Here is a 20,720-nt window from a genome sequence, read left to right as displayed (position 1 = left end):
GGACATACTCTTATAGGGCTCTTTTTTTTTTTTTAATTTGGTTGCACCAGGTCTTAGTTGCAGCAGCGGGCTCCTTAGTTATGGCTTGTGGGCTCAGTTGCAGCAGGCGGGCTCCTTAGTTGCAGCTTGCCAGCTCCTTAGTTGCGGCTCATGGGCTTCTTAGTTGCGGCATGCATGTGGGATCTAGATCCCTGACCAGGGATTGAACCCGGGCCCACTGCATTGGGAGCATGGAGTCTTATCCACTGTGCCAACAGGAAGTCCCCATCACTTTTATTTTTTGAAAAGCACCTTCATATGTGTCCCATGGATACTTACAGTGACTTTTCTCCCAGTTTTCAGACAAGAAAACTACACTTAAGGGGTGACGTGGCCTCCCAGGCTCACAGGCAGCCTTCTACCACCACTCTTTTCACACATCACGGTGCAGCACACGAGCTGGCTCACAGGGTTTCCTCACCTCAGGGTGACTGAACAGAATGTCCGGTATCTTCATCCTCGCGTACACTGCCCACCGGCCACCATGTGCTCAGGCGGCTCCACCGCTCCTCCTTCACTCGAGAGACTTTTTTCCTGACACCCCGATGCAGGGTTAGGGGTGGCCTGGGAGGCAGCCCAGCAGGAGGGTGGAGGAGGGGAGGGTTGGAAAGAGTGGACGCGGGGACATGTGTGGTTGAAAAGAGGTGTGTGGGGCAGAGAGGCTCCAGAGCAGGGAGAAGAGTTGGGAGGAGAGGGCAAGGGTGTGGCTGAGGATTCTGACTTCTGTCTCTTTCAGCATTTTTGAGAGAGTTACTTTGGGATGGATTCCCCATGGAGATTGGCTGTGTGGGACCCGGTTTGTGGGGGCCACTCTTATCAAAGGCTCAACATTCTTTAGGAGTGAGGGAGCATCACTTTGGTACTTAGGTCTGTGATTTGAGGGGATGGTAGTACCATAATTATTAATTTGAACCTTGAGAACCTTGTTAAAGCAGGGAAAAGTGTAACTATTCATTTTTCTTAGAATGATTAAATGATCTTTTTCTCTGTAGTTGCTGATTTTGTAGGGCTAGATCCCAGAATTGCTGCATGGCTTATAGATCCTACTGATGCTGCACCCTCTTTTGAAGATTTAGTGGCAAAATACTTTGGAAACTCCGTCACAGTTAAGGTGAACAGCACATATGGAAATTCCTCAAGAACGACTGTGGTGAGTTGTTTTAAGATAAGGTTTATCAACCTTAATACAACCCAAATTTTCCTCTAGGAACTTCTTCTACTTCATAAATAGTCCAGTAGTAAAAAAAACATTGCTGACATTCATTTTTACTTATTCAGCAGAAATGCTGTTTACCCTGACATTTCTGGTAGAGGATACTGAATAAAGATGGGTGATCTCTGTCAACTGTTCCTGGGAGGTGCCGTCCGAAGAGTGGTTCTTCTAAATGGATTCTTTGTGTCAGAGAGTCGCCAGCTCTGTGAGCAGAGAGCTGCTTGTTTATAAATTCTTCATGCTGGTGACACAGCTGCTGTGGCCGAGGCCTGGGAAGGCCTCTCCTCAGTCCCAGCGGGGGGAACTGTAAGACTGCCCAGGTCTGTCTCTCTGACCCCCTCTTTCAAGATGCACCCAGTTGTTAGGAACCACTGTCTGGAGAAGCACGGGTGCTTGCAGCTCTGGAACCTGCCCGGAGCCCAGCAACAGGGACACTTGACATGGCCGCACAACAGGGCCAGAGGAGGCGTCCCAGCGGGAGCAGCGCCGGCCACCATCAGGCCACTCTGTTCAGACTTCCCGGGTGTAAGTTAACAGGCACATGTTAAAAGCACGACTAGAAGGCCACGCAGGAGGCCACGTGAGCCTGCCCTGCGTGCCGGGGCTGAGCTGGGGCTGGTCGCTGCTTGGGGTGCTTGATCCTACAGACCCGCAGTTGAGGAGGGATCTGTGTCAGATAGAGGCTTGGGGTTGGAAATACAGAAACTCAGTCTCCCTTAATTTAAAAAGAGATTTGTCAGAGGAATGTGGGGTAGCTCAGAGCCTCAGAGGAAAAGCAGAACCAGGCTTTGGGAAGACAGGCGTCAGGTGGGTCTGGGGACCCAGGCAGCAGGAGCTCACGGGCCGGGGGTCAGCAATGAGCTGTGATCATTTTCTCTACACGTCACTTTTGTCCAAGATTCAAAGTTTTAGCACTTAGAGTCTCCTTTCCACGACTGTGTCACATGTCCGCCCCTCGGCAGGGCAGGCAGGGTGTGGAGATTGGCAGTCTCCCCAGATCCATGCTGCTGGAGTGGGAACTTCCCCAGACACAAGCCGAGATATCATTGCTGAAGGAGGGAGCTGTCCGCCTCTGTGTTAGCCCAGGTTTACAGAGGAGAACCCAGGTGCAGAAGGGTTCATGTACACGCACCTTGCCCAAGGTCACGGTTCAGTTCAGAGTTTGAATTTCTGACTCTAAAGTATAGTTTCTTTCCAGTATACACACGTGCAAGTTAGGGATGGGAGTGGCTGCGCGGAACAAAGCACCAGCTCCAGCGGGTGTGTTTTCTCCCTGGCGAGAAGTTGGAGCCCCTCACCCAGGCCGAGCAGCTGCTCCCAGAGCTGTGCGACTCAGTCGCTCCCCGCGCGCCGTTGCCTTATGGTCCCACCGGGAGGCTTCGCCCGAGGCCCTCCTCCACACACCGGGCGGGAAGGAGGCTGCCTGGGATGAACTTCCGCTCGTATCTTGTTAAACAGGGCAGCAATGCGTCTGCTGGAGGTGGAAGGCGTCCCGCTGCTCCGCAGGGTCTCCTGCTGCCCTGGAGCAGTGGTACGAAAGGAGGGGAAAGGAAAGCGCGGTCCGGGTCAAGGAGCAGCAGGGAAGCAGTGAGGACTCATGAGAGTGTGGCTCCTGTCGGGGAGGCGGGAGACCTCGGATGGCGAGAAGGAAGATGACGAGCTCCGTCACCGAGCGCGAGCCGTCCCGGGGAAGCCTCGCTGCTCAGCGCTGCCGTCGGGGAGGCGCGTTCAGGCAGCAGGGCGGTGGCCGTCTGCCGGTCACAGCTGACGCGTTCACGCGGACGTGTTCGCGGTGCCTCCCAGCTAGTGGTTCCCGGGAGAGTCAAGACCCGGGATGGCGGCAAGACAAACTCGGGGTGCACAGCCAGCCGCCGATCATCGTGGTGGGGGTGGCGGTGTGTGTGTCTCTAAACTGAGGCCAGGCACCTGGAGTCTGGGGGGTCGTGTGGCAGCAGGAGGGGTACAGTGGGGACACAGGGCTCTGCGCAGGGGGGCAGAATTCGACTGTCGGGGCCGCGGCTCACCACCGCCCTCTTGGTCAGCTGGACACAGACCCTGTTGGCCCACCTCCCAGGGTCTCTGTGTGTGTCTGGGACGGGGACCGGCGGTGAGTGTGGACGAGGCACTGGCTCCCAGACGCCCACGGTGGGTAGAGGGGCAAGCCGAGGGGCCAGGTCTGTCTCTACCACCATGCGATCTTTGCACTTAGCTCCTTTGTGGGTCATTTCCTGTAAAATGAGGAAAACTGGGTTGGGGAGAAAGTAAGAAAGCAATAGGTAGCTTGAATTTGCCTGAAAAGTATCTTCCGAAGTGTGGGACCTGCTCTGCTTGAGGCGATGGGTGGCGGCACCAGACATGTGCTCTCTGCCGAGGAAACACTGCCGCTTCCTAGATTGTGATGAACGTTGCTGCCAAATGTGCCTAATGTTGAATTCTTTTGATCTTTTAAAGAATCAGAATGTACATGCGAACCTGAGGGTGCTCTACAGACTTACGATGGGCCTTTGTTCCCAGCTCAAGGCAAGGCATTTCATTGTAACTTCACTGTCCAAGGGCTGTCTTTCATTCGCAACCATGCTCACAGGAAACAGTACCCTCAGTGTCTTTGTGCAGGAAACGGGGTTCTGAGGCCAAGTGAACCTGCGCATCACTCACAGAAGGGCAGTCCAGATGATAAGACCTGAAAATGTTTAAATGTTTTCTATAGGTTGACAACAATTGTAACATTTTTTTAAAGACTCAATTCAATTGGAATGTTTCTAACTCTGCAGTTAACGTAAAAGCTAAGAGTTTATTTCAGTTAGTAGTGATGGACACAGCTCCACTCAGTCTCATTGGGAAGCAGAGGTCATTTGAAGGACCTGTCAGGAAGGGTTGAGTGAAGGCGCTGTGAACCACAGCAAGGGCAGGAGTCAGGGGGCCAGAAGGGACGGAGAAGTCTGCAGGGCAGGCACTGGCTGGAAGCTTTCCACCCCTGGGCTCAAAGGGCGGGCTGTTACAGGGACCCTGGGAAAGCAGTGGCCATGCAGGGGGCTGCTGGCCAGGAGCTGGGTGCCAGAAGTGGTGGCTGCAGGCCAAGGACTGGGGCCAGAAGTGCACCATGGGCTGGCGCAGGGGAAACCCGCTTCCCTCTCCTCCTGCCCCTGAATGGGCAGAACCAGCCTGAGGGCAGAGAAGGAGCCCAGCTGATGTGGCCTGGAGGGTATCTACCCTTCTTCCAGGGCCAAGAGCAGGACAGAGGATGGGTCCTAGGGGCAGCCGAGAAGGTGAGGGCACAGCAGAAGGACAGACGAGGCAGAGGGCTCTCAGATGGAATCCCTGATAAAGAGCGTGGGAGGTGATCCGAGTAGATGAAGGTGGTGCACGTCTCCCCACGTTAATTTATAAAGTCTGTGCAAAATCGAGGAAAATTCGAGTTAAATTTTTGGGAATTCAGAAAACTATTTTGAAATTAAAATGGGAGACTAAAAGTCCACAAATACCTAAATCACACTTAAAAATAAGAAAGATTAGAGAAAAGTGGGAGTGGGACTTGTCCTGCCAGGTATCTCTGAATATCTCTACTGGGGCTTGGCAATAAAACAGGTACTTGACAAAAATAGGGATTTTATTAGGAAGGAGGATAGGGGAACCAACCATGCCCACCAGAGGAGTTGCTCAGTGAGATTAAGTAGGCTGTTCAGCAAACGCAGGTAGGAATAATAGTTTCAAAGTAACACTGACGTCATTTCTTCCTATGAAACAGGTTTACGGTTTATGGCAACTGTTTTGTACTTTGGAGCTTCCTCTGATACCAATTTTGGCAGGTAAGGTACCCTAAAGATGATGCCCAATCATCCTTCTAGAGAGTTCTTTGTACCTTTTGGGAAGACTGTTTTCTCTTGACTTAGTTTGGGGTGGGCAGTGCATCATATGGGCACCAAAGAGGTAGTGAGCCCTTAACTTTCCCTTTCTCTAACAAGAGGGATTGGACCGCATCACCTCTTGGGCTAGAAGGACTCTAAGGTTCTAACATCTGGGTCACGTGGTATCGCTTCTGTACTGCCTGTTCTGCAGGTGTCCTGCCGGACTCCCACAGCCCTGAGAGCAGTGGTGGGGGGAGGAGTCCTGTCTGGATGTTTTCCAGGTCAGCACTTGTCCTGGTCCTGGACCCTTCTGCTGGACCCTTCTGCTTCGTGAGAACCCCCTGCAAGCACTGTTGCAGGCTCTGCTCTGCCTTTGCTCTTAGCCCCTGACCCGCCCTGTCCTGCTGGGCACCTGGGAGAGCAGAGCCTCGCCCAGCATGGCAGCTGAGCAGCCGGGGGTGACTCTCCATCCAGTGTCCCCATGCCCACTGCCACCATTGCTGGGCTCCAGTACTGACCCTCATGGACGCTGCCGAGCTCACACTGTCATCTTGGTCCTCATCGGGGGATGAGGCTTGCTCCTGGCACTGCAGTCTTTCTCAGAAATGATTTGTTGCTGCAGTACAGATTTTTATCTGCTTTGGTTTTGAATCACAGTGATGGAAAGCCACAGCATTCAGGTGAACAAGGAAGAGATGAAGAGGACTTCAGCACTTCTTGGGGTACATTCTTCTGTCAGACTGTTTGCATGTGTTAGCTCTCTCCTGTCTGATGAGTTGGTCCCCTTGGCAGTTCTCGGGTGACTTTCCTTTTCTTCCCTTCCTTGTTTGTCCCAGACTGATGTTGGCACTGTTCCTCCTATCTCTGACTCCTGCAGGGGAGTACCACGCTTTGAAAGGATTGAAACAAGCGTCACATCTGGGTACTCTCCATGTGGATGTGTGCATGGTTTAATGGATACCCACTGACCTTCTCCAAACTTAGGTTCTTGCAAGGACATTGCCCCTTGTAGTTAGTGACGTTTCTTGGATTCTTTAAAGAAGCAAAATCAAAGTTTTCTAACTGTGAAAAATAAAAAATACAGAGCGATGCATAAAGATGCATAAAAAAGATGCATTAAGTTCCACTTAAGTTATTTTAAAGGAAACTCCAGTATAACCATCACTTAGGTCAAAGCAGAGAATTTCCAGAAGCCCTGCTTGCCCTGCCCTATCAGAACCCTCTTCCTGCTGCCAAAAGCAACCGCCGTCCTGACTTTTATAGTCGTTAGTTGTTGGGTTTCTTTACAGTTTTCCACTTCAAAACCTAAGTGATATAGTCATCTCTCCTTTTGAAGGAACTGTAAGTTAGCGGTGGTGTCTGACCTCTCTCACTCAGCCCCTGTGTCTCAGCTTCTAGTCCATGTCCTTTGGTGCCTTGTCCTCCGTTGAAGGACTCCATCCCACTGTTGATGGCATCAGGGTCATTTCCAGTTTGCAGGCATTACAAACTGTGCTGCACCCCTGAGCACATCTCCTGGGCCCGTGGGCACATGCTTCTTAGGGTACAAGGCAGGGTGGGCTGCTGGTGCAGCTTTATCAGACAACACCGAATTGCTTTCCAAAGTCACAGCTGCCAGAATTGCACGCGGGGTTCTGTCTTTGCGCATCCTCCCTCGCACGGGTCCACTGGCCTCTTAGTAGAGCCATTTTGGTGAGGACGTAATGGTATCTTGTTATGATGTTGGTTTCTATTGTCCTGATTACTGAGGAGGTTGAATAGCTTTTACTTCATCGTTGGCTATTAGGAGTTTCTCTTTGGTAAAGGATCTGCTCAAAATTTTTACCTTTTTTTTTTTTTTTTGCGGTACACAGGCCTCTCACTGTTGTGGCCTCTCCCGTTGCGGAGCACAGGCTTCGGACGCGCAGGCTCAGCGGCCATGGCCCACGGGCCCAGCCGCTCCGCGGCATGTGGGATCTTCCCGGACCGGGGCACGAACCCGTGTCCCCTGCATCGGGAGGCGGACTCTCAACCAGTGCACCACCAGGGAAGCCCTTTACCCATTTTTATATTGAGGTTTTTGTCTATCGCTTTCTGATTTTTAGGACATCTTGATATATATTCTGGTTACAAGCCGGTTACATATACCTTTGCCCTCTCTGTCTTACCTTTTTATTCTCCTAATGGGGTCTTTTGACCAACAGAAGTTCTTAATTTTTAATGTAGTGCACAATTTATCAGTCTTTTTCTTTATGGTTAGTGCTTTTTGCATCTTGTTTAAGAAAGCTTTCCTTACTTCAAGCTCATGAAATACTCTCATGTGTTATGTTTGAAGCTATTTTCATTAGCCTTCACACTTAGGTTTATAAACCTGCAACTGATTTTTTCTTTTTATGTAATTTTTTATTGAGAAAGAAATTATACACAATTAATAGTGCAAATCTTTTAAAATTTATTGTGATAAAGTACACTTCACATAAAATTTATCATCATAACGATTTGTAACTACACAGTTCAGTGGTATTAAGTACATTGATGTTGTTGTGCAGCCATCACCACCATCCATCTCCATAAATGTTTTCATCTCATAAAACTAAGACTCTATACCTATTAAACAATAACTCCCCATTCTCCCCCCCATACCCCCGCAGCTTCTGGCAAGCACCACTCTTCTTTCTGTCTCTATGATTCTGACTACTCTAAGTGCTTCATATAAGTGGAATCAGACAGTATTTGTCTTTTTGTGACCAGCTCATTTCACTTAGCATCGTGTCCTCAAGGTTCATCCATGTTGTAGCATTGCAGAATTTCCTTCCCTTTTGAGGCTGAATAATACTTCATTGTAGGGACTTCCCCGGCGGGCCAGTGGTAAAGAATCCGCCCTCCAATGCAGGGGACGTGGGTTTCATCCCTGGTCAGAGAACTAAGATCCCACGTGCCACGGGGCAACTAAACCTGCGCGCCACAACTACTGAGCTTGCGCGCCTCAATGAGAGAGCCTGCACGCTGCAAACTACAGAGCCCATGGACTCTGGAAGCCGAGCCACAACTAAAGAGAGAAAAACCCCATGCCACGGCTAGCGAGAAGCCCGTGCGCTGCAGCGAAGACCCGATGCAGCCAAAGAAATAAATATTTTTTTAAAAAAATACTCCATTGTATGTATATACCACATTTTGATTATCTGTTCATCTGTTGTTGGATGCAACCTAGGTTGCTTCCGTATTTTAGCTATTGTGAATACGGGCTATGAAAATGGGTATACAAATATCTCTTTGATATCCTGCTTTCAGTCCTTTTGAGCATATAACCTGAAGTAAATTGCTAAATCTTGTGGTAATTCTGTTTGTAATTTTTTGAGGAACTACCATACTTTTTCCACAGCCCCTGTACCATTTTACATTCCCACCAACAGTGCACAAGGGTTCCAATTTTTTCTATATCCTTGCTAACACTTACTGTTTTCTGTTTTCTGATAGTAGCCATCCTAATGTGTATGAGGTGGTATCTCATCGTAGTTTCGATTTGCATTTCACTAATGATTAGTGACGCTGAGAATCTTTTAATGTGTTTATTGGCCATTTTTATGTCTTCTTTGGAAAAAATGTCTATTCAAGTCCTTTGCCCATTTTTGAATTGGGTGGTTTTTCTTACTGTTGAGTTTTAGGAGTTCTCTCTGTATTTTGAATATTAATCCCTTATGAAGATAATATGATTTCAAATATTTTCTCCCATGCTATGGGTTGCCTTTTTACTCTGTTGATACTGTCTTTTGAGGCACAAAAATTTTTAATTTTCATAAAGTCCAATTTAAAATTTTTTTCTTTTATTACCTGTGCCTTTGGTGGTGTATCCAAGAGGTCATTGCCAAATCCAATGCTGTGACGTGTTTTTCCTCTCTTCTTCTAAGAGTTTTATTATTTTAGATCTTACATTTAGGTCCTTGATGAATTTTGAGTTAATTTTTGTATATGGTGTTAGGTAAGAGTCCAGCTTCATTTTTCTGCATGTGGACATCCAGTTTTCCCAGCACCATTTATTGAAAAGACTGTCCTTTCTCCGCTGAATGGTCTTGGCACCCTTATCAGAATCATTTGACTATATATGCAAGGGTTTATTTCTGGGCTCAGTATTTTATTCCCTTGGTCTGTATGTCTGTCTTAATGCCAATACCACACTATTTTTTATTATGTAGTTTTGTAGTAATTTTTGAAAGCAGGAAGTGTGGGTCCTGCAGTTTCGTTCTTCTTTTTCAAGATTGTTTTGGCTACTTGGTGTCCCTTAAGATTCCATATGAATTTTAGGATGGATTTTTTTATTTCTGAAAAAAAAATGTCTTTAGGATTTTGATAGGGATAGCATTGAATCTGTAGGTCACTTTGACTAGTACTGACATCTTAATATATTGCCTTCCAATCCATGAGCATGAGATGTGTTTCCATTTATTTATGTCTTTTTGAATTTCTTTCAGCAATGTTTTATAGTTTTCATCATATAAGTCTTTCACCTCCTCGGTTAAGTTAATTCCTAAGTATTTTACTCTTTTTGATACTATTGTGAATGGAATTGTTTTTGCAATTTCCATTTCAGATTGTTCATGTGTAGAAATGAAACTGATTTTTGTGTGTTGATGTTGTATCCTGCTATTTTGCTGAGTTCAGAAAGTTCTAACAGTTTTTTTTTGTGGAATTTTTAGAGTTTTGTACATATAAAATCATGTCATCTGCAAACAGGGATAATTTTATTCCTTCCTTTCCAATTTGGATGCCTTTTATTTCTCTGTCTTACCTAATTGCTCTGGCTAGAACTTCCATACCACGTTGAATAGAAGTGGTGAAAGCAAACATCCTTGCCTTAGAGGAAACGCTTTCAGTCTTTTACTACTGAGTGTGATGCTTGCTCTGGGTTTTTTATTAATGACTTTTGCTATATGGAGGTAGTTTTGTTCCATTTCTAGTTTTTCTGAGTGTTTTTATCATAAAGGGTGTTATATATTGTCAAATGCTTTTTCTGCATCATTTGAGGTGATCATGTATTTTCCCCCATCCATTCTGTTGATGTGGCATATTACATTGATTAATTTTCGTACGTTGAACCATCCTTGCATTCCAGGAACAAATTCCACTTGGTCATGGTGTATAATCCTTTAAATATACTGCTGAATTCTGCTTGCTAGCATTTTGTTGAGGAATTTTGCATCAGTGTTCATAAGGGATACTGATAGGTAGTCTTGTAGTGTGTTTGTCTGGCTTTGGTGTCAGGGTAATGCTGGCCTTATAAAGTGAGTTGGGAAGTGTTTCCTTCTCTTCAGTTTTTCTGAAAAATTTTCAGAAAGATTGGACTACTTCTTTCTTTAAATGTTTGCTGGAATTCACCAGTGAAGCCATTGCATCCAGGGCTTTTCTTTGTTGGGAGATTTTTGATTACTGATTCAGTCTCCTTGCTAGTTACAGGTCTATTCAGTTTTTTTTGTTTCTCCATGATTTAGTCTTGGTAGGTTTTATGTTTCTACGAATTTGTCTATTTCATCTAGGTTATCCATTCTGCTGGTGTACAGTTGTTCATAGTTCTCTCTGATAATCCTTTTTATTTCTGTAAAATTGATAGTAATTTCTTTTTTTTTTTTTTTTTTGGCCTCACTGTGAGGCTTGTGGGATTAGTTCCCTGACCAGGGATTGAACCCAGGCCCTTGGCAGTGAAAGTGCGGAGCCCTAAACACTGGACTGCCAGGAAATTCCCTGATAATAATATTTTTCACTTAAATTTCTGATTTTTGTAATTTGAGCCTTTTCTTTTTTCCTTAGTCTAGCTAGCTAAAGGTTTGTCAATTTTGTTGATCTTTTCAAAGAACCAAATTTTGGTTTCATTCATTTTCTTTTATTGTTTTTATATTCTCGATTTCATTTAACTCTGCTCTCATGTTTATTATTTCCTTCCTCTGCTATCTTTGGGTTTAGTCTGTTCTTTTTCTAGTTCCTTAAGTTGTGAAGTGAGGTTATTGAGTTCAGATTTTTCTTGTTTTTTAATATAAGCATTTATAGCTATAAATTTCCTCCTTAGCACTGCTTTTGCTGCATCCCATATGCAGGTATGTTGTGGTTTTGTTTTCATTCATCTCTAAATAATTTCTAAGTTTGCTTTTGATTTCTTCTTTGATATTTTGGTTGTTTAAAAGTGTGTTGTTTAATTTATACAATTTTGTGAATTTTCTAGTTTTCCTTTTGTTATTGATTTCTAACTTCAACTTGCTGTGGTCAGAGAAGATACTTTCTATGATATCTGTCTTTTAAAATCTCTTGAGACTTAATTAGTGGCCTAACATGTAGTCTATTTTGGAAAACATCCCATGTTCACTTAAGAAGAATATCCCATGCGCATGTTATTGTTGGGTAGAGTGTTATGTACATGTCTGTTAGCTCTAGTTGGTTTATCATTGCTTAAGTTCTTATTTCCTTACTTACCTTCTGTTTGGTTGTTCTATCCATTATCATGAGTGAGGTATTCAAGTCCCCAACTATTGCTGTAGAACTATCCATTTCTCCCTTCATTTCTGTTAGTTTTTCTTCATATATTTTAATGGTCTGTCATTAGGTATGTAAATGCTTATATTATATCTTCTTGCTGTACTGAAAATATAATGTCATCCTTTGTCTCTTGTAACCAGTTTTTATTTAAGTTCTATTTTGTATGATATTAATACAGCCATCCCTGCTCTGTTTTCATTAATATTTGGATGGAATATCTTTTTCCATCCTTTCAATTTCAACCTGTTTGTCTCTTTGAATTTAAAGTGAGTCTCTTGCAGACAGCATATAGTTGGACCATGGTTTTTTATCCATTCTGCCAATCTCTGCCTTTCAATTGGAGAGTTAATCCATTTACATTTAATTAATTACTGATAAGGAAGGACTTCTATCATTTTGCTATTTGTTTTCTATATGCCTTACAGCTTTTTTGTCCTTCATTTCCTGCATTACTGTCTTCCTTTGTGTTTAGTTGATTTCTTGTAGAAATGTTTAAATTCCTTTCTCATTTCCTTTTGTATATATTCTATAGTTTTTTCTTTGTGGTTACCATGGGGATGACATCTAACACCCTAAAGTTATAACACTCTAATTTGAATTTATATGAGCTTAACTTCAATGACATACAAAAACTGTGCTCTTTTACAGCTCTGTCCCCCCACTTCCAGTTATTGAGGTCACAAAATTACATCTTTATACATTGTGGGTCCCAAAATATAAACTAATAATTTTTTAAAATTATGTAGAAAGGAAGATTTGGAGTCACAAACTAAAGTTACAGTACTACTAGCTTTTATACTCATAATTGCTTTTTCTTAAATCATATAGAAAACAAAAAGCATAGTTACAAATTGTTATAATACTGGCTTTTATAATTCACGTATTTACCTTTATTGAGATCATTATTTCTTCATTTGGCTTTAGGTTACTGTATAGTGTCCTTTCATTTCACCTTGCAGGACTTCTTTGAGCATTTCTCCCAGGGCAGGTGTAGTGTTCACATCTCCCTCAGCTTTTGTTTATCTGGAAATGTCTTAATTTCTCTCTCACTCTTGGAGGACAGCTTTGCCAGATAAGGATTTTGGGTTTACAGTTTTTTCTTTTAGCACTTTGAATATATTAACCTACTGTCTTCTGGCCTCCAATGTCTCTGATGAGAAATCTGAGGATAATCTTATTGAGGATCCCTTGTATGTGATGACACTTTTCTCTCGTTGCTTTCAAAATTCTCTTTTGTCGTTGTCTTTTGAAAGCTTGATTATACTATGTCTTCATGTTCATCTCTTTGAGTTCATCTTACTTGAAGTTTTTGAGCTTCTTTGATGTTTGCATTCATGTATTTCATCAAATTTGAGGAGTTTTCAAAAGATTCTACCAGAAAACTACTAGAGCTAATCAATGGATTTTGTAAAGTAGCAGGATAAAAAATTAATGCACAGAAATCTCTTGCATTCCTATACACTAATGATGAAAATTCTGAAAGAGAAATTAAGGAAACACTCCCATTTACCATTGCAACAAAAAGAATAAAATACCTAGGAATAAACCTACCTAAGGAGACAACAGACCTGTATGCAGAAAACTATAAGACACTGATGAAAGAAATCAAAGATGACACAAACAGATGGAGAGATATAACATGTTCTTGGATTGGAAGAATCAACATTGTGAAAATGACTCTACTACCCAAAGCAATCTACAGATTCAATGCAATCCCTATCAAACTACCAAGGGCATTTTTCACAGAATTAGAACAAAAAATTTTACAATTTGTAAGGAAACACAGAAGACCCCAAATAGCCAAAGCAATCTTGAGAAAGAAAAACGGAGCTGGAAGAATCAGGCTCCCTGACTTCAGACTATACTACAAAGCTACAGTAATCAAGACAGTATGGTACTAGCACAAAAACAGAAATATAGATCAATGGAACAGGATAGAAAGCCCAGAGATAAACCCACACACATATGGTCACCTTATCTTTGACAAAGGAGGCAAGAATATACAGTGGGGAAAAGAGAGCCTCTTCAATAAGTGGTGCAGGGAAAACTGAACAGCTACATGTAAAAGAATGAAATTAGAACACTCCCTAATACCATACACAAAAATAAATTCAAAATGGATTAAGGCCAGACACTATCAAAGTCTTAGAGGAAAACATAGGCAGAACACTCTATGACATAAATCACAGCAAGAAATAGGTAGCTAGTGGGAAGGAGCTGCATAGCACAGGGAGGTCAGCTTGGTGCTTTGTGACCACCTAGAAGGGTGGGATAGGAAGGGTGGGAGGGAGGCTCAAGAGGGAGGGCACTTCCCTGGTGGCGCAGTAGTTAAGAATCCGCCTGCCAATGCAGGGGACACGGGTTCAAGCCCTGGTATGAGAAGATCCCACATGCCACAGAGCAACTAAGCCCATGCACCACAACTACTGAGCCTGCACTTTAGAGCCCGTGAGCCACAACTACTGAAGCCTGTGCACCTAGAGCCCGTGCTCTGCAACAAGAGAAGCCACCATGATTAGAATCCTGTTCACCACAACAAAGAGTAGCCCCCACTCGCACAACTAGAGAAAGCCTGCGCACAGCAACAAAGACCCCACACAGCCAAAAATAAATAAACAAACAAACAAATAAATTTATTTAAAAAAAGAAGGAGGGCATGGGGGATATATGGATACATATAGCTGATTCACTTCGTTATACAGCAGAAACTAACAGAACATTGTAAAGCAGTTATACTCCAATAAAGATGTAAAAAAATTTTTGAGGGGTTTTCAGCTATTATATCTTCAAATATTCTTGCTATCCTTTTCTTTCTCTTCTCCTTCTGGGGTTCCCACAGTGTGTGTATTGGTCTGCTTGATGGTATCCCACAGGACCCTTAAGCTCTGTTCACTTTTCTTCAATATTTTTTTCTTTCTGCTCCTCAGCCTCAATAATTTTCATTATTCTCTCTTCACTGATTCTTTCTTCTGCCTGCTCAAATCTCCCTTTGAACCCTCAAGTGACTTTTTAATTTCAATTATCATACTTTTAAGCTCCAAAAAATTCTTTTTTAGTTTCTTTTTACATTTTCTGTCTCTTTATTAATATTTCTATTTTGTTCACACATTGTTTTCTTGACTTTCTTCACAACTTTCTTTAGTTCTTTGAGCATCTTTAAGATGGTTGTTTTAAAGGTGTGTGGTATATATCTGCCATTAGGTCTTTTTTTTCAGTGATAGTTTCTGGGTTTTTTTTTTTCCTTTGAATACACCATATTTTCCTGTTTCTGTGTTTGTCTTGTGATATTTTTGTTGAACATTGGACATTTGGATCTAATAATGTGGTAACTCTGGAAATCAGATTCTCTCCTTTCCCACAGTTTGCTCTTTCTGTGTGTTATTGTTTCTGTTTATTGTCTTGGGTTTTTTAATTTGCTGCAGGTTGTCTCTGTGTTGAGGATCAACCTAAAGTATAAACCTAAGGTCTTCACAGTTCTTTTCTGAGCCTTTTCCTTGGCATGCACGGTCACCTTCTAATTTTCCCCATGTATGTGAAGTTATTTTTGAATGTCCTTGTCTTTAATATCTGGCTTCAAAGGAGAAAAAGCAAAAAATGCAGAGGGGTTAAAAAAGGCACTAGCCCTTTAAGTCCCCTGGAAGTCACTTAAGCTGGAGGGAGAGGGTCTTGCAATAATGGGGGAAGTGCAACAACAATGGCCTGTTCATCTGCACCTCTGTGATCAGAAGCAGCAATCAGTGATCAGAGTAGAGGCCCCCAATATCTGTACAGGGTCTTTTTTGCCCCACCAGTTCCTGCAGGCTGTGGGCAGGCTGCTCCAGAAACAGGTGCATGGCCTCCTGGCCTCGGGCCTCCTGTCTGGGGGAGGTGGGGTGGATAGCTTCTATGGTACCAAGAGCTGAAACTGACCAAAATGAACTGCGGTTTACCATCCAAGGCTTCCCCTGGAAGCCATCAGCAGACTCCAGAGTTCCCAGACGATTACATCAGAGGGTTCTTCCCCTGCAGTTGCTGTCCAGGTGGGAGATGAAGTCTCACCTCACAGGTGCCTCCTACTCTGCCATCTTCCCTGAATCTGCTTGGTACAAATCTTAAGTGTACAGCTTGACGTATTTTTATATACGTACACATCCATGTAACCTCCACCCAGATCAAGGTATAGAATATTTCCAGCACCCGGAAGTCTCCTTCCTGTCCCCTCCCAGTCTGTACCCCCAGATAGCCATTCATCTGACCCTGTCCTTGGTGATTCTGAGCTTCATGTAAACCACACAGCATGGGCTCTTTGGTTCTGGCTCCTTTTGCTCACATTCTGTCTGTGGGATTCACCAGTTTGGTTGAATGTAGCAGAAGTGCATGCCAATGAAAACTGCTTGTAGCACCTATTGTAAGAAGGTGCCATAATTTCCTTACACCCTCTCCCACTGTTGGGCACTGTGATCGCAGTGGCTGCGACTGTCCATGTGGTGTAACTGTAACCTGTGGTGGATAAGAGAGCTCTTGGTTTTCCATCCAGAAGTGGAATTGCTGGGTTACAGGGTATGCGTATATTTAGCGATAGTAGGTGCTTCCACATAGCCCTTCAGATTGGTTGTAACATTTTCTAGTCCCATTTGCTACATCCTCACCAGCACAGTACTGTCAGTCTTTTTCACTTTAGCTGTCCTGGGGGGTCTGTAGTCGCATTTCACTGTGGAGTTAATTTGCATTTCCCTGGTAAGTAATAATAGTGAGCACCTTTTCATACGCTTGATGGTATTTTGGATATATTCTTTCTGTGATCCAATTTTTCAAAGAATTTGCCTATTTAAAAGTTTATGTCAGCTTTTTCTTATTTACTTATAGGAATTGTTTATATATTCTGTATGTGGGTCCTTTGTAAGATATATTGAAAGTACTTTCTCCCAGTCCAGGGTTTGACAAACAGTGGTCTATAGGCCAAATCCATCCTGTGGCCTGTTTTCATATGGCCTGAAATTAAGAGTGGTTGTTACAATTTTTAAAAAACAAACAGAAGTAGAGAAGAATATGTGACAGAGACCATATGTGACCCATAGAGTCTGAAGTATTTACTGTCTGGCCCTGTCTTTGTCTACAGCTTGTCTTTTTACTCTCTCAGTAGCTATGTCCTTTGATGAACAGAATTTCTTCATTTTCATGAAGTCCAATGAACCATTTCTTAAATGTTTGAGAATTTTTGTGTGCTAAGTACTCTTTGTCTGACCTCTAGTAAAGATATTCTCCTGTGTTTTCTTGTATAAGCTGTATTATTTTAAGCCTATCCTCCACTTCAAATTAATTTTTCTGCATGGTATAAAGTACAGTTAAGATTTTTCCCAGATGGATTTCCATTCATTTAAGCACAATTTATTAAAAGTGCCACTGTTTCCTGCACTACGAATTACAGTAGTGTCTTTGTCATAAATCAGGTCACTGTGTATGTGTGGGGTTTTTTCTGGACTCTTTTCTGTTTTTTTGTTTTGTGTGTCTGTCCCTGTGCTAATACTTCCCTGGCTTAGTTACTGTAGGCTTATAATATGTCTTGATATCCTACAGTCTTCCATCTTTGTTCTTCCACATGGTATTTATCAATCCAGGTTCTTCACATTTCCATATAAAATTCTCTGATCTACTTTTTAAAAACCAGCTGGGATTTTGATTGTACTTTCAATGCGTGTGATAAAAGACTCATATGCAGACTCTATAGATAACTCCTGTCAATAAGAAAAAGCCACTTAACACATTTAAAAAATATTTTATTTATTTATTTGGTTGTGCCAGGTCTTAGTTGCGGCAGGTGGGCTCCTTAGTTGCAGCATGCGAATTCTTAGTTGCGGCACGTGGGATCTAGTTCCCTGACCAGGGATCAGACCCATGCACCCTGCATTGGGAGTGTGGACTCTTAGCCACTGGACCACCAGGGAAGTCCCCATTATCTGTTTTTTCATGCTTTGTTCCTTGTTCTTCTTTTCATCATTTGTTCCCTTGACTATAGAATTCTGGCTTACCTTAACTGAGGCCATTGTCTGTGGGTTCTTCTTTTTGCCTAGTGCTAGTTTTTTGTATTGTACTTGTCCTGCTCCTATTTGTAAACGTCTTTCAGTATTTCAGCCGAAAGGCAGTTCTTGTCTGATAAAGGTAGAGTGCAGATGATATTTCCTCAGAGTTGGTTGATTTACACTCTGCTCTCTCTTTTCTTTTATAATAATTTTTTTTTAATAATAATTTTTTAAATATGTAAATCTATGTGTTTATTTTTGGCTGCCTTGGGTCTTCGTTGCTGCGCGCTGGCTTTCTCTAGTTGCAGTGAGCAGGGGCTACTGTTTGTTGTGGTGCACGGGCTTCTCATTGCTGTGGCTTCTCTTGTTTTGGAGCACGGGTTCTAGGTGCGTGGGCTTCAGTAGTTGTGGTTCGTGGGCTCAGTAGTTGTGGCTCATGGGCTTAGTTGCTCCACGGCATGTGGGATCTTCCCAGACCAGGGCTCAAACCCATGTCCCCTGCATTGGCAGGTGGGTTCTTAACCACTGCGCCACCAGGGAAGTCCCTATAATAATTTTTTAAAAGTCCTGGTCATGTTCTCCTTTTCTTCTGACCAAAATGGTGAGGGGGTGAGGGGTTCATAAATTCAGCATGTCCTACTGCTCTGCTCAGCACCGTATTTATCAGCTGTTTTCCCACCTGGGCCTTGCATGCCGCCCACCCTTCGCCCTGAGCTGTGCCCCAGTTTGTGTGGTTGTTCAGAGCGTTGTTGCTTGTTTCCGCTGCAGCTGCTCCTCTGTTGGGAGGGAATGTCCTGCATCATGATCACTGTGGTCACCATGCAGTTTGGTCCTAGCTCTTCTGCCTTGGGATACTTTGGAAGTTTTGAGGTTTATGGTTTGATGCTGGATCCGTTTACTTGTCATAATGTTGCTGGAGAATTCCTTCTTCTTTCCCTCCTTCATTTTGGTGTGTTATTTACTATTTTTACTTCTTTAAGTTTGTTTCCTTGGGTCCACTGCACTTAAGAGAGTGATTCTGAGCCTGAGTATTGCATCATGAGTCAAAATATGTATTTTGTAATGTCCATTTTGGTAAATTTTAGATTATTTTTTATTCTTGCAAGATCTCATGTTGAGAAAAATAATCTTAAGTTGTGAAAACTATTAATAACATTGTGTCTGTCACATTCATAGTCTCGTCTCAAGGAACTGGAGCAAGAAGCCCATTTTGTTGCAGGAGAACAGTTTCTTATAACAAGCAGTAATCAGCTTCGAGAGGTAAAGCTAAATTTCAGTTCTTTTATTAAATATACTTCCTGTTCAGGGGTTAGAGGGAGATTTATTCTGATTTTATAAACATTATTTTATGTGATCATCTGAAAAGTATGTAACTTGTTCATGTCTTTCACAGTGAGATTCATTACTTCAAAGCCTTTACATCTAAGGAAAGTACTGAATCAGAATCTAAGCATTTTGTCACACCTAGTCAGGTGTGTCCCCTCTGGCTGGTTGCTTTAACTCTGTTATAGTGATGTTCAGGTCCTCTCAAATCTGGGACCCGCTCATCACGTGAAATGGCTTTTGTTGCAGATCCTGTTTGGCAAGCTGCAGCTGCACCTGCTGCGTCCACAGGAGACTCTTCCCAAAACTGGGCTCCGGAGACACCCGTCCACATCAGAAGCCGTGGTAAGGGTCGACAAGTGTCCCCTCACTCTCCGAGACAATAGCACCTCCCACCACGTGCGAGTCCCTTGCAGAGCCCCGTGCTCCTTGTGGTGGCACAAGCCGGCAGCAACCACCACGGAGCAGTTCTGTTCCATCACTTCCTTTCAGCGGCAGGAGAGGTGCCCCCACCCCAAGGTTGCCCTTCAGTTATGAAGGGAGGACAAAGAGGCTTATGGTACAGTTTTCCAGAGGCGATAAATTGCCTTGATTTCCTGCAGAGGATAATTTGATGGAACTTTGTTCTGGAAACCAAATTCTTGACAATGTAGTCATGACTTCTTTGCTTCATGCCCTCATAAGAGACTGGAAATGGGAAAAGTCATCAGTCTTCTCCTTTCCCCAAGTTTGTTTTAGAAAAATTTAGCTGCCCTTCCCTTGAGAGGAATGCATTTTTTAAAAGACAGGGTGTAGTGAGATGCTGCTTTAATCAAATGGCAGAGTGTGAATAGATATTCAGAACCCCGTGAGTATAATGATACCGCTGGAAGCCTGCAGCGAGGAGCTTGGCCAGTGGGCGAGAGGACACGTGTTGCTCTGCTGAGGGCCGGCTGTGGAGGCTCCAGCTTATCCTTTCTGTGCCTTGCTCAGCGTTGGATTTTGCAGCCGAGGAACGCTTCCCTCCAGACTCCTCTGTGCACATCGCCCTTCCAGCCCCGCACTTCCTGCTCGTCTCAGCCCTGGCGGGGCACCACGCTTGCCAACTGTCCCCACACCTGGCCCTCGGGGCCCAGGCATCAGTCACCGAGTGAACGCCCACCCCTGGGGAACGCTGCTCCCGAGAGGGCCTCGCATCTTCCCTCTTCCCCAAGTCTTCCCCACCCTGGTCAGTGTCCCCCTCCTGGTCCTTGGGAGCCAGCAGTGAGCTTACCCCTGCTGGGACTCGTCACATCCAGGCAGAACGATCTTTTAAAAGTGTTAGAAAAGTCATGTCTATCCCCTGCCTTCAACTTCAATGGCTTCCTTTTTTTCTTTTTTTTGTTTGGCTGTGCTGGGTCTTCGTGGCTGCACGTGGGCTTTCTGTAGTTGGGGCGAGTGGGGGCTACTCTTGGTTGCAGTGCATGGGCTTCTCATTGCGGTGGCTTCTCTTGTTGTGGAGCGTGGACTCGAGGCTCACGGGCTTCAGTAGTTGTGGCACACAGGCTCAGTAGTTGTGGCTTGCGGGCTCTAGAGTGCAGGCTCAGTAGTTGTGGCGCACGGGCTTTGTTGCTCGGCGGCATGTGAGATCTTCCTGGACCAGGGCTCGAACCCATGTCCCCTGCATTGGCAGGCAGATTCCCAACCACTGTGCCACCAGGGAAGTCCCCCAGTGGCTTTCCATGCCACTTAGAATCACATCCAAGCTCTCGAGTGTGCCTCGCCCAGGCCCTGGGTCTGGACTTGGCCCTTCTTTGACCTCCCTCACTCCTCACTCCCAGC

At 44.1% G+C, this 20,720-nt stretch overlaps 1 protein-coding gene across 1 annotated transcript in view; it reads left to right on the top strand.

Moving 5' to 3' along the window:
* POLN (DNA polymerase nu) overlaps nucleotides 1-20,720 on the top strand; it is a 156,325-nt gene that overhangs the window by 34,884 nt on the left and 100,721 nt on the right. The window contains exons 6-11 of the mRNA XM_030876705.2: nucleotides 1,032-1,189; nucleotides 3,704-3,772; nucleotides 4,998-5,058; nucleotides 5,755-5,819; nucleotides 18,774-18,857; nucleotides 19,170-19,265. Coding sequence (XP_030732565.2) covers nucleotides 1,032-1,189; nucleotides 3,704-3,772; nucleotides 4,998-5,058; nucleotides 5,755-5,819; nucleotides 18,774-18,857; nucleotides 19,170-19,265 — 533 coding nt within the window. The remainder of the gene's footprint in view (nucleotides 1-1,031; nucleotides 1,190-3,703; nucleotides 3,773-4,997; nucleotides 5,059-5,754; nucleotides 5,820-18,773; nucleotides 18,858-19,169; nucleotides 19,266-20,720) is intronic.

This window comes from Globicephala melas, chromosome 5 (genome assembly GCF_963455315.2).
Source record: "Globicephala melas chromosome 5, mGloMel1.2, whole genome shotgun sequence".
Lineage (NCBI taxonomy): Eukaryota > Metazoa > Chordata > Mammalia > Artiodactyla > Delphinidae > Globicephala > Globicephala melas.
This window is presented reverse-complemented; position numbering and strand designations above follow the sequence as displayed.